Consider the following 12921-nt stretch of genomic DNA (forward strand, 5'->3'; position numbering starts at 1 on the left):
CGTGTGCACTGCCTGGATCAAAAAGGACCCTAAGAGCCTTCATCAGGAACTCAATGGTGATGTGGTGTGCAACACTAGAGGCCTAGTTCAAGTACATAACACAAGTCACCATCAAGAACATCTACCAAGGAGATGCTCTGTCCCCACTACTGTTCTGCATAGGCCTTAACCTCCTCAGTGAGATCATTGACAAGACTGGCTACAGATACTGAATACGGAACAGAGCAGTTGTCAGCCACCTCCTGTAGATGGATGACATCAAGCTGTATGCCAATAGTGAACGAGACATCGATTCACTGATCCACACCACCAGGATATACAGCAATGACATCGCAATGTCGTTCGGACTGGAGAAGTGTAGTCTGATGATAACAAAGAGAGGGAAGGTAGTCAGAACTGAGGGGATCAAACTACCAGAAGGCAACATTGCAGACATAGAGAACAGCTACAATTAACTGGGGTACACACAGGCAAATGGGTACCACGAAGAGGCCAGTAGGAAAGTTGCAACCACCAAGTACCTGCAGAGGGTCAGGCAAGTCCTGAGGAGTCAGCTGAATGGTAAGAACAAGATCAGCAGAACAGCAGTGGGGACAGAGCATCTCCTTGGTAGATCCCGCACTTGATGGTGACTTGTGCTATGGGCTTGGAGTTGGCCTCTAATGTTGTACGCCATATATATATATATATATATATATATATATATATATATATATATATATATATATATATATATATATATATAATAGATTAAAAAAATTAACTAACTAATCTCACAATTTTCTGTTATTAATTGCGATTAATCTCAATTACTTTATTAATAGCCTGGCTCCAATTACATTTTTTTTATTCTTTATATTTTAAGATTGTAACAGACATTTATGCAACACAATGAAGTAAATGCAGAATAAACACAAAGAATGTATGCTGAAATTCAAAGAGAATTTTAATAGTTTTCATCAATCTTTAACACAGTGAAAACTTACAAAAAACCTTTAAGGCCATCAACAGTGACTGAACCCAGGCCTACAGGTTAAAGTGAATATCATAACAATAAAGGGTGCACAAAACTCAGTATTTAAAACACAAAAAGACACAGCTGAAAACCCAGAATGTTGAACATTTTTCACTTCAAAGGAGCAATCTGGATTAGTCCTTCTTTGCACTCAGCCAGTTACTGAGGCAGACTATTCTGTTTACATTGTCTGATGACAAAGAAGCACGCTTCTTTTGAATGATGTGACCTGAGAGTGAGAATAATCTCTCACAAGGCACTGTGGTTGAAGGGGTTGACAGGTACTTGCGTGCAATAGGTGCCAGCCTGGCATGTGCTCCTTCTCTCTTTAACCACCACTGTAGTGGACACTCTCCTATGTCAATTTTGGGCTCTGCTTTGTACAGATTCAGACAGCAGTCTATAGCATCTTCCTCTTCCTCTGTATCTGAATCAGGAGAACCCAGCAAGCAGATGGACATCTTGCTCTTCTTTGGTGAGGGTTCCTCTGTTGTCTGAGCAGATGGTTGGTGTGCATCCGTCTCTGACATCAGAAGGTCATGTACTGATGCCCACACCTCTCTTCTTTCATCTTTGGAAAGGCATTTAAGATCTTTAAACCTGGGATCAAGGGCAGTAGCGATCTTCAGCCATGTGAGATTGCTGCTGTCCCTCCGCTGAGCTAGGTCTGTGGTAAAAATCTTCTTAAACCTCAAAACGTAGACTGGGTCATCATCTGAGGGCTCCATAATCCTGAACAAATGACACAAGCCTGGCAACACCATGGAACAAGAGACATACCGCTCTCCTCCCAGCAGTTCGGTAACATATCTGCAATAGAAAGATCAAGTCTGTATTTTTGTATTAATCACACAGAGACAAACATAAAAACTACATATGAAAATACACAGAGAGGTGGAGGTGGAGAACATACTTGAAAACAAAGCTAGAATGCAAAGATAGACACACAATCATGAGAAACAAAATGTATTTACCAGCAAGGTTCCAGTAGTTCCTCCAGCTTTTGCAGTCTGTCAAGCTCCTGGTCAGTCAACATAGTCACCTTGCTGTTTTGTTGAGTCAGGATGGTGGTCAGCCCAAATTTGTTTCTCTGGATCCGCTTGATCATCTCTAGGGTGGAGTTCCATCTTGTTGGAACGTCCTGAACAAGCGGTTCTGTTTGATGTCCATGTGCAGCTTGCTGTGCCTTTAATTCCTGAGCGTTTGCTGGACTATGCTTAAAATGTCCAACAATCTTGCGACATTTGGCCAGAGCCCTTTCAAATGCGCTGTCATTAAGAGAAACTGTGACCGTTCTTTGCAGAATGTGGGCCATGCAGGGCATGTGTTCAAATGGAAGTAGTCTGGCGGCTGCAACCATGTTACGAGCACTGTCGGTGCCAAGCGTGGTTACCTTGTCCTTGATTTTCCATTCGTTTGCAACATTCAGAAAATGGTCAGCACACGCCTCAGCATAGTGTCTCTCTTCAGTTTTACTCACTGTTAGTGCAAACGATTGCATAGTCCAGTCGTTATCAATAAAATGCGCCATGACCCCCAAGTAATTATCGTTGTTCACCGAAGTCCAGTGGTCTCCGGTGAGAGCGACATTCCTTACTTGCACAAGCTTGCTGGACTGCTGAGCCCTCTGGTCCCCATACAAAGTGTGCAGTCTCGACACAATGGTTCCTCTCGAGGGCAGATTGTAACACTCATCTCCTGATGCAGCACGAATGACTTCTCTCAGTCCATCATCTTCTACTATGCTAACTGGTCGGCAGTTTTTAGCTATCCAAACAACCAAGGAATTGGTTACCTTTTCTCTCACATTTTTTGTTATTCGTCCACAAGCACCATACTCCTGAAGCGTAGACTGGCGAGGTCCCGTAGAGGTGGATTCAGTTGGGTGTTTTGCTCTCAGGTGATACGCCAGTGATGAACTGCTTCTGTGGTACTTGAATTCAGCTTTGCAAATTGTGCATCTTACTCTCGTTTTGTCCAACAAGCCATCAGGCAACTTCTTAAAGAGAAACTTTCCACCCAAAAGTCCGCCCTCGTCCATGCTTGCGTGTGTTAGCTAGTGTTAGCTAGATAGTAGCATGGTGTCACTTCTTCTTCTAATCATTTCTATCAGGCCAAACGCCAGCATAGCACACTGTTGCCCCCTCCTCCAGAGGTGCTCATGAATTTAAAGGTCTTAGATTACAGGAAATTAATAAAAAAACAAAATCAGCGTTAAATTTTTTTAATGCATTAAACATTTCGCGTTGATCTTAACAATTAACGCGATAATTTTGACAGCACTAATATATATATATATATATATATATATATATATATATATATATATGTATATATATATATATATATATATATATATATATATATATATATATATATAGAGAGAGAGAGAGAGAGAGAGGTAGATATGGTGTAACAAATGCGTGTTACACCACTAGTATGTACTTTGCTCTCCTGGCTCGACTCAGTTTATATGGTTTTCCATTGGGTCCTTTCTCGGGCCAGGTACTTTTTTTAGTACCTACTCAGCCAAAGCAATTCAGCAATTCAGTCAATCTGAAAATGTAACGTCAACAGATTGCATTCCACCGATTGGCTAGTCAGTTTTGTCACTCGATGACTCATGAGAGCATGTCATTCACAAAAATCAAATCCTCAAAGCCTGTCTCCAAATCTGACAAAAAGCTATAGACCACACAGCAGGTCTACCATTGCCTCAAGTTTCTCCAGTGTGATGTTGTGCTTTTGTTGTATGCAAAATGGGACTTTTAGTAGTATTGCTGTAATGACCTTGCACACATAGGCAGTACTTGATTGTAATGAAAAACAATTTAACTGAGTTGGGTCGAGCCGAGAAGGTTGTAATGGAAAAGATACATTAGCTCATGTCCTCTTAAAGCACAAACAGTAGATAGTAGCAGCATGCTCCCTTTCGGTTATGTAAACGGTCAAGTTCTTGTTGAGCCGGGCAACACATAATTGTGACTAACATAAGAATTTATTTGTTCCTAGGGGTGGACGACAGTAGGAGCCTGGGATTTCAGGCACCGATAGAGGATGAAGAGTATGAATATTTAGAGCAGGAGGAAGGATACACGACAGAGCTGGATTATGTAACAACATCAAGGTTAAAAGACAAGTGCATAAATGTCTACTATGTACAAAAGTATATGTGTTATCTTTTGTATACCAGCTCCCGTTTTTCCGTGTTTTCCTTAGGTTCTTGACTCAAACAGTTCCGTCTAAGAGGAGAAAAAAACATGGCAAACGTCGAATCAGCAAATCACAAAATTGCATAGATCTCAAAATCCGCATATTGGAAAACCCAAACATTGAAGTGCTTTCAAATACTGGTAAGTCTAAAGCAAACGTGATGTGAAATTTAAATGTTAAAAACAGAATGAAAACACCTCAGTACACATGAAACTCTGGAGCAGATGTGGAAGATTTCACTGTGATTGATTCAGTGTTCCTCTGTGTTCTAGTGTTTCGGATGTACCGGCTTCACAAGCTGAAGGTTCGTCGTGGTTTGAAGGAAGCTGACTTCCTGAAACTACTCAGGTCTACCTTCCCTCAGCTGGCTGGAGATGAACCTTTTGACCTTTTCTTATATTGCAACCTCAAGAAACTGAAACCTCTGCAAGTAGACTCTGTGACACCAGAGGAAATCATCAGAGTTTCTCGGGGATCTACCCTCTACATACGACTGCAGGTACTGTGCTGAGAAGATTTAACTGATCTCAACAGCGTTACCAAAGATTACAACACATTGACAACTTGATTTGAGAAGAAAATTCCGACCTTCTGTAAAACAGAAAGAAGATGCTGATGAAGATCATGAAGATCTTCCATCCACTGAGACAGACACCCATATAAATCTCAGAATCCGCATCCTGGAAAAGCGAAAGATTAATGTTTTGTCAAAACAAGGTAAGTCTAAAGCAAACATGATGTGAAATTTAGATGTTTCTGCTATAAAAATGCAGCACATGTAAGCCGTATATCACCTTGTTACCTACTAGGTAAGTTCTGAAGTGCTTTTCACCCTTTTACCTGCTCGGAGATCGGTCTATTAAACACAGGTGAAGCTGATGGTCTCCACCACACCTCTATACCAAAAACAGTCATTTGCACCTTGTAAATCACAATTGTTGATGCCAGTAATGCTCGAGAGCAGCTGAAACCCTGGTCAGGACCAATGTTCCCTCTAAGCTGCGTACTGCGTACAGAAAATCTAGGTTGCGCGCAAAAAAAAAAATCTAACCTGAATTGAAATTAAAGTAAATATTTTAACAATTCTGTTTTTTGCAGTGTTAGTAAGTGACTGGCTGCTCCCGTATGGGGTTAGACCGATGCCACCTTATCCCATAGTCCAGCCAATAATGCGATTCACATTCGTATATACGCAGCTAATCAACATCGCTAACAGGCTATGACAGCGTCCTTATGTGTCGACACCGGTGTTTTAGCTAGCAAAGTGGCGTGACTGATGTGGCGTGAAGCCACGTTAGTGTATAACCATTGGAGATGTGAGCAGGACAGACAGAACAATTGACGGAATAAGTGTGGACTTTATACCAGTTTTTAAATTGTGTTGATAGGCCACGTAAAACCAGAGTTATGACAAAAATATCTGCAATGTTTGGTTTTCTTCCTGAATATTATCATTGTTTATATTTACTGCGGGAAGAAATGGTAAAAACTGCGTTTTATAAGGAAAACGCTCGAAAGCACTCTCCACCTGTGAGCAAAGACAAAACCAAAAAGCCCCCACCCTTTCCCATTCGTCGAAAAATGTACCATGTCGACCAATCAAAACATGATATGGCAATATGGCATTTAGTGGTTTAGGAATGGGGGGGCATCAAATTTGATGCAGAACAGCTGACTGTTCCGTAAATAGTTTGAAATGTTTTTTTAAAAAAATGCCTTAGTTGCATTTTTAGGTAAACAGTTGCAAAAAACTTTGTTTGCAAAACTCAGTAACTTTTTTGAAGAAGTAACTATATAATTAACTGCCCGACATCAACTGTATTTTGCAGACAGAGCGTTACAGGACTATCTCCCAGACCAGACTCATACCCATAATACAAGTCAGAGCTTGTATGTAAATGTAAATGCTATAATTTGATTATTTTAATAAACCATGTAACTTGGATGGATTCGATGCTGGCATGACCACAGTGCACACGTCTGATGTCGCTCACAATGGTCCAAGGGATCGCTCAGGGAGTTTGTGTGTTCGCTCAGACACATGAAAAATTAGAGGGAACATTGGTCAGGACACATATACCGTTTGTGCTGCCTCCCTGCACTCTACATGGACATCTTCATCTTTCTGCACTACTCCCTGGTCTAAGAATTGTAACATATTAATAAAGAAATATGTACTATAATACCAAGAATATTTTCATTATAAAACACAATGAAAACACCTCAGTACACATGAAACTCTGGAGCAGATGTGGAAGATTTCACTGTGATGATTGGAACATTAGGAGCCCATGTCACCACTGGTACCTCCAAACTGTGAAAGCAGATTCCAGATTCAATTGGAAAGTAGTATCAGACGAACATTTAGTGAAAGTACAACAGGAAAGTGATGATTTCTTTCTCCTAATACTGGAAAAATTGAACTGATCTCTCAGCGTTCCTCTGTGTTCTAGTGTTTCAGACGTGCCCGCTTCACAAGCTGAAGGTTCATCGTGGTTTGCAGGAAGCTGACTTCCTGAAACTACTCAGGTCTACCTTCCCTCAGCTGGCTGGAGATGAACCTTTTGACCTTTTTTTAAGGGCCAAGCACAACAAACTTAAACCTCTGAAAGGAGACTCTGTGACACCAGAGGAAATCATCAGAGTTTCTCGGGGATCTACCCTCTACATACAACAGTCACTGTGTCCAGAAGATTTAAGACTTAAGATCCGCATCCTTGAGGACCCTAAGATTGATAAGATCACAAATATAAGTAAGTTTAAAGCTTTTAACCTTCAAAGATCTTTGGAAGGATTTGATGCCGTTAACGTTTTCTACCTCTTATTAGCTCCTTAACTTGATTTAGAGGCTTTGCATGTCTCAAGAGTCCAACGTACTAGTCATCCAGCTCTCTGTGCAGGTTTGCTGAGTTACCCGTTTATTAGTTGATTCAGGAAAACATGTCTTCTAACTTGTCGATGACTGAAACTGCTCTGACTGTAGTCACACTACCCGCTGTCTTAAAAAACCTCGTAACATTATAAAAGATACCTCACACTCTGGCCACTCCCTGTTTGAACTGTTGCCCTCGGGCCGACGGTACAAAGCAATCAGCGTAAGGACAAACAGACTCAAACACAGCTTTTACCAAATCAGAAAAATATGTCTTGATGCTGCTACTAAAAAATGTCCATCACGCTACTCCTGAAGTGATCTATGCACTGACTGAGGCATGTGTGTGGGGATTGATTTTATTTTACAAATTTTATTTAAATTTTACATTTGTATGGATGATGCATTGATCAGAGATCAATTCTAATTTCGTTCTACCTGTGACAATGACAAAAAAGACATTCTGATTCTGACTTTGTGAGCTTCTCTGTTTTCTCTCAGTGTGTCAGAATCACCCGTCTCATGAGCTGAATGTTCCTCGTGGTCTTCAGGAGGCTGACTTCCTGGCTCTGCTGAGGTCCACTTTCCCTCAGCTGGCTGCTGGTGAACCTTTTACCATCTTAATTGGTCGCAACCACGATCTAATTCCTCCAAGAGTGGAGAGTATGACTGCAGAAGAGATCTGCAAGAACAGGACTAGGAATCCTGGTATTTACATCCGACTGAAGGTACTGCAAGAACCAATTTAACATCAGGGTGAAAACATTGTTTAAATGTAGAGCATGTTGTTCTGAATAAAAAATCAGATAAAAAAACTATTCTTTTACTTTTTGGTGGAAATTTAGGGTCCAGAGAAAAGGTCTCTACAGAGAGAAGATGCTACCGCTGCTGAACTTCCTCCACCCAGCCTGGATCCAACCACACTGACCACTGAGTGAGTCAAAGAAAAGAGTAAGCTGCTGCTGTTAGAGTTTGTTATTTATGTCAACAGTTCAATCCAATTTTGTTCTTTTCCCCCAGAGTTGAGTCTGAGAAACCTCAGATCAGTCAATCAGACACCCACGTGCATCTCAAGGTCCACATTGTGGAGGGCCCTCAGATGGATACCATCTCGCCCAATCGTAAGTTCAAAGCCTTTTAATTTATCTGTCCAGTACAATATTCAGTTATCACCACTGTGATCACATGCTGAGCTGAAATAATAAAGAGTAGCCGAGCATAGCTCCTAGGGTGGTCAGGACACATTTGTGACTATGAGGTCCTTTGTAGAGCTCTGTAGGCATGCTGCTGGATGGTTTGGGAAGCTTGTGATGACCTGAGTTTGGACCAGTTTGTCAAAGCACTTCATGATTACTGGAGCACGAGCCACTACACAGCAGTCATTCAGAATGCTGATGGTGGTCATTTTTTGGTAGTGGTACCGTGATAGAGGATTTCAAGCAAGGCTGTCAGTGGTAAGGCTTAATGTTGGGGACATGGTCTCTTTGACTGACAGGTGGCTGTAGCTGCTTCCTGAACCTCAGCTGGACCTCTGGATTGTGTTTGTGCTCTTGGAGCCTTTTGGACCATTTTAATGCAAATATCTGATAAATATTGTAGTTGCTTTGCAGCTGATAACAGACTGTCTAAGACGTCTGAGCTCTTGTTTTTTGAATGAAATTGTCAGGTTTTGGTGTGATGCTCCCTGTTAGCTGGCAACTTAGCACTCTTTCCTGTTTTATCCCAGTGTTTCAGAATTACCTGCCTCATGAGCTGCAGGTTCCTCGAGGTCTTCAGGAGGCTGACTTCCTAGCTCAGCTGAGGTCAACCTTCCCTCAGCTGGCTGCTGCTGAACCTCTGGAGCTCCTGATATCTAATGACGACAAGATACTAGAGCTTCTAAATATGGAGTCACTGACAACTGAGGAGATCAAAGAGGCTGTCCAGTCAACTGGGAGTGCTACCCTCTTTGTTCGATTGAAGGTACTGTGTCAGATTCAGCATTTCTGCCTTTGTAGATTTTTCTTTTGTCCTTCTTAATCCCTCCACATGGCATTGTCAGAAACCATTAATTACAAAACCCATACTAAATAAAAACTATAAAACTTTCCAGGCCTCAGAGGATGTTCAGGATGATGTGAATAAGCTTGATGGTGCTGAAGACTCTTCATCCTTTTCTGAACAAACCACACTGCACAGGAGGTAAGTGATTAATAAAAAACGGTAAAATTGGAGAATGAAAACACAGTTTCATAGCATTTATTATGTTGCATTTTGGAAATGGACAGTGACAAATGGACTGATTCCTATATAGCGCTTTTCTTCTCTCCTGGAGTACTCAAAGCGCTGTTTACAACATTCCTCATTCACCCACTCACACAAGGACTTCTAACCTCAAGTACAATCTAACCAACATTCACACTCCAGTTGACGCATCGGAGGGCAACTTGGGGTTAGTATCTTTCCCAAGGATATTTGGCATACAGACTGGGGAAGCAAAGGTTCGAACCACCAACCTTCCAATCAGTAGCTGATCTGCTCTACCACCACAGCCCCACCTTTCCCCACCCTGCCCTGCCCCGAAGATGGTAGTTTGACCCATCTTCAATCTTATGGGTTAGAAACCGTTTTGAAGATGAAGATGAAAGAAGTTACATCTTGGAGAAAGAATGAAGAGGGCTGCATTGGTGTGGCCAAAAAACATATTCTGCAATGTTCTCCCTTGAGACATTGCTGTAGAAAACCGGCTTACCTCTGGTCTCAAAGGTGTTCAGAAACAGTAAAGATCAAAAAACACAATAAGCTTTCTCCTGGTTGCACTCCTACCTGGTGTGCTGTCTTCTGGCTTTAATATTTTGAGCTGTTTGATATTTCCTGTTGTATGGGTAGACTAGGGCTGCCAAAACTATTATTTTGATAGTCGACTAGCAACCGATTATTTTTGCAATTAGTCGACTAATCAAATCGTGCATCTATTGGATGTATACCGTACAGCTTATTGCATCAGCATGTGTCTGCTCTTATATAACTATCATTAGCTTACAGTAGAGCTGGGCGATATAAGATTTTTTCATATCACGATATGTTTTTTTCATTTCAGGCGATAACGATATCTATCACGATATCAGCCAAATAACTATATTTGTAAGATTTAAATGTGCCGTTGCTCACAAGTAAAATGTGAAATAATCAGCAGCTTGTTTTTATTTAAATATTTATTTCCCATAATAAGTTCATCCATTAAGCGGACGCGAATGGATGGATGAAGTTCAACAGGGTAGATGTCTGACAAAAGCCGAATGACGAATTAGCGCTTCCAGTCAGAGACTGAGGCTACGTCCACACGTACACGGGTATTTTTGAAAACGGAGATTTTCCGTTTTCGTTTTAAAAAATAATCCCGTCCACACATAAAGGCAGAAATGAAGGTAAACGCTGCTATGAACATGCCAAAGCAGCAGGTGGAGCTAGATTCCTAACCGTGCAGAAATGTTGGCCAATCAGAAGTCTAGAAGCCTCGGTGGGAAAAAGTAAACAAAGCTGGGGAATAGAAGCAGAACCGAGTCGTATGTGTGGAGGGACAGTAACTGTGTGTATATGTAAGCATTTAAACACTGTAGAGAGTAGAATTAACAGTAACAGTATTGTAGAAATTCATTTCACCGAAACAATAACGTGGCGCACAGTGTGACGCATGCACCAGTTTATTGTATTTCCAGACTTGCTTTCGGCACAACTTACAGTGCACGCTACTCTATTTTTTGTCAGACTTGAAATAGCCGAAATACCTTCACACTACAGAACTTCTATGGCTCTTCCGTTCGACAATCTCTCCGGCATTGGAACCATCATCTGTTTTCTCTTCGGTAACCTTCGGTCACGCTTGGTTGATTTTTCTAGTCGGCACACTCATTTCCTCCATTACCCGGGCGGTACGGTCGCTGGCTGCTTCCCAAACAAATACACATGTGCGGCTTGGCACTTGTGCTGTACGTAACAAGTCACGCAACATGACGCTGCGGCTGTGATTGGTTCGGCTCTGCGCTACTTAATTTGGATTGGCTGACCTTTTTTTTTTTTTTTAAGAGGACAAGAGTGGCGAGGTCTATCGCGATAGTTTAATTTCTCTATCGAGTAAAAGTTATATCGCGATACATATCGTTATCGTTCTATCGCCCAGCGCTAGCTTACAGCTTGAAGTGTTTAAGGTATGTGCTAACTTAAAATAAAGACAAGATGATAGTTTATTAAACCTTTAATGAAATTTGCAGATTGTCTCAGTGGAGTTTAATAAACTCAGCCGTCTGCTTCTCGCTCCCTAAAATTTAACAGGACATTGGAGTAAATTCTCGACCATCTCACACTTCTGTTTAATCAGTTTTCTGTTTGACGTTTATTCAGCTGTGTGAAGACTATAACTTTAATCTCAACCAAACTGATTTACTCAGGAACAAATAAAAAACACTGAAAAAATCCAAACAATGACATTTTTAAGTTATCTAAGTGACTTATATATGTTTAACCTGAGTAGCAAAAGACCGTGGGGGAGTCGAAAATGATGTGCCGGGGGTTGACTGTTCTCGCTGGCTCTAGTGAGTCTTGACCTCCTGGTCAGCTATCGAGCTGGTGCGTAACAGGTGTCTCCGAAAACGTCGGAGCACTTTTGCAAATATGTGATGTCTTGGTAAATTGAGCAGATATTTGAAGCTTACACAGCTACATTCTCGCCTGAAAATATCTTAAAAGTTTGTTACTCTTACACTCTTTCTGGGTTGTCTGTGAAGGTTCTCAGTCATCCAGGTCATCGTAGTCAAAGGAGCTTGTAAAGAAAAGCGTCTGGACTTCTTTAAGTTGCTTGAAGACGTTTCACCTCTCATCCGAGAAGCTTCTTCAGTTCTAAGGTCAAATGGTGGCGAGTCCCAGATTTTCAGGGTTGCAAAATAAACCTTTAAGATATTTTTAGGCGAGAATGTAGTTTTGCGACCCAGAAAGAGTAATATTAAAACTAAGTAGCTGCTGCCGTTGTTGGAAACTGGGCCGCGCTATGAATTCTGGGATAGGTTGGGCCACGAAGGATACACCCGACCCATCAATCAAATCTAGGGAAAAAGAGGGTGGATTTTTTTGGCCATATTTCGAGGAGTCTTCGAATTTGGACACCCTTCGTCGCGTTAAACTACTTACCTACTACTTACTTCTGCGTCTTTCAGAATCTTACAAAACTTCCAACGACGTGTCGACTTTTAAATTACTTGTCGATGATTTTTATAGTCAACATAAGCGTGACTCCTCAGCAGTGGTGATCTGCAACTTAAAGTGATGTACAGAATGAAAAATGAACTATCTGGAAGTTGTTGTTCACTCATATCAAACCTTGAAATACAGGCTTCCTTAAAAAGATTGATTAAATGATTGATTGAAAACTTTGAGCAGCTCCAGTGCTGGATGGCAGATGTTATGTTAGCAGAGTTTTGCTGCTATTGTTTCTTTTCATTGCTATTGAATGCAACCTGATCTTTGCCCAGAGAGTAATGAAACATTATGATTACCGCTCCATTTATCAGGTATGGCATCACTGGCAAGATGTGGCGTCATCACTTCTTTTCCTCTTATACTAGACTATGGGTATATGGATGATAGGTAGCTGTTTAAGATACAAAGGTGTATTATAAGACATGATGGTCTGAACACTGCTGATTAGCATGCTAGCTGGCATGCTAATCAGCAGTGGATGTAAAATGTAGACATGTTTAATATTTCTATTTTTAACATTCTGTTGATATTATTGATTATATTATAAGTTAATTTTTGCGTGTTTTGATCTTAAAGTATGTATTGACAA

At 41.1% G+C, this 12921-nt stretch overlaps 2 protein-coding genes across 3 annotated transcripts in view; one reads left to right on the top strand and one right to left on the bottom strand.

The window, feature by feature from the left end:
- LOC146673594 (uncharacterized) overlaps positions 1-12921 on the top strand; it is a 36516-nt gene that overhangs the window by 17411 nt on the left and 6184 nt on the right. For both annotated transcript variants that reach the window (XM_085390422.1, XM_085390431.1), the window contains 10 exons: positions 4028-4142; positions 4235-4368; positions 4501-4727; positions 4831-4945; positions 6682-6981; positions 7602-7828; positions 7946-8034; positions 8121-8221; positions 8827-9062; positions 9193-9281. In XM_085390422.1, coding sequence (XP_085246548.1) covers positions 4028-4142; positions 4235-4368; positions 4501-4727; positions 4831-4945; positions 6682-6981; positions 7602-7828; positions 7946-8034; positions 8121-8221; positions 8827-9062; positions 9193-9281 — 1633 coding nt within the window. The remainder of the gene's footprint in view (positions 1-4027; positions 4143-4234; positions 4369-4500; positions 4728-4830; positions 4946-6681; positions 6982-7601; positions 7829-7945; positions 8035-8120; positions 8222-8826; positions 9063-9192; positions 9282-12921) is intronic.
- On the bottom strand, positions 1067-3104 carry LOC146673596 (E3 SUMO-protein ligase ZBED1-like). Its single transcript, XM_085390800.1, has 2 exons — positions 1997-3104; positions 1067-1832 (listed from the first exon to the last, which is right to left on the bottom strand). The coding sequence occupies exons 1-2, from the start codon at positions 3054-3056 to the stop codon at positions 1150-1152; spliced, it is 1743 nt and encodes a 580-aa protein (XP_085246926.1). The 5' UTR covers positions 3057-3104; the 3' UTR covers positions 1067-1149.

Source organism: Rhamphochromis longiceps, linkage group LG3, assembly GCF_057381845.1.
Source record: "Rhamphochromis longiceps isolate RC_006_pf linkage group LG3, R_longiceps_female_GT1.1, whole genome shotgun sequence".
Taxonomy (NCBI): Eukaryota; Metazoa; Chordata; class Actinopteri; order Cichliformes; family Cichlidae; genus Rhamphochromis; species Rhamphochromis longiceps.

What these genes read in the sequence shown, in the direction of transcription:
- LOC146673596 (XM_085390800.1), bottom strand. Translation starts at nt 3,056, where the DNA reads ATGGACGAGGGCGGACTTTTGGGTGGAAAGTTTCTCTTTAAGAAGTTG. An exon ending in GCTGGAGGAACTACTGGAAC is followed by an intron (nt 1,833 to 1,996) that starts CTTGCTGGTAAA and finishes CTTGATCTTTCT; the next exon opens with ATTGCAGATATGTTACCGAA.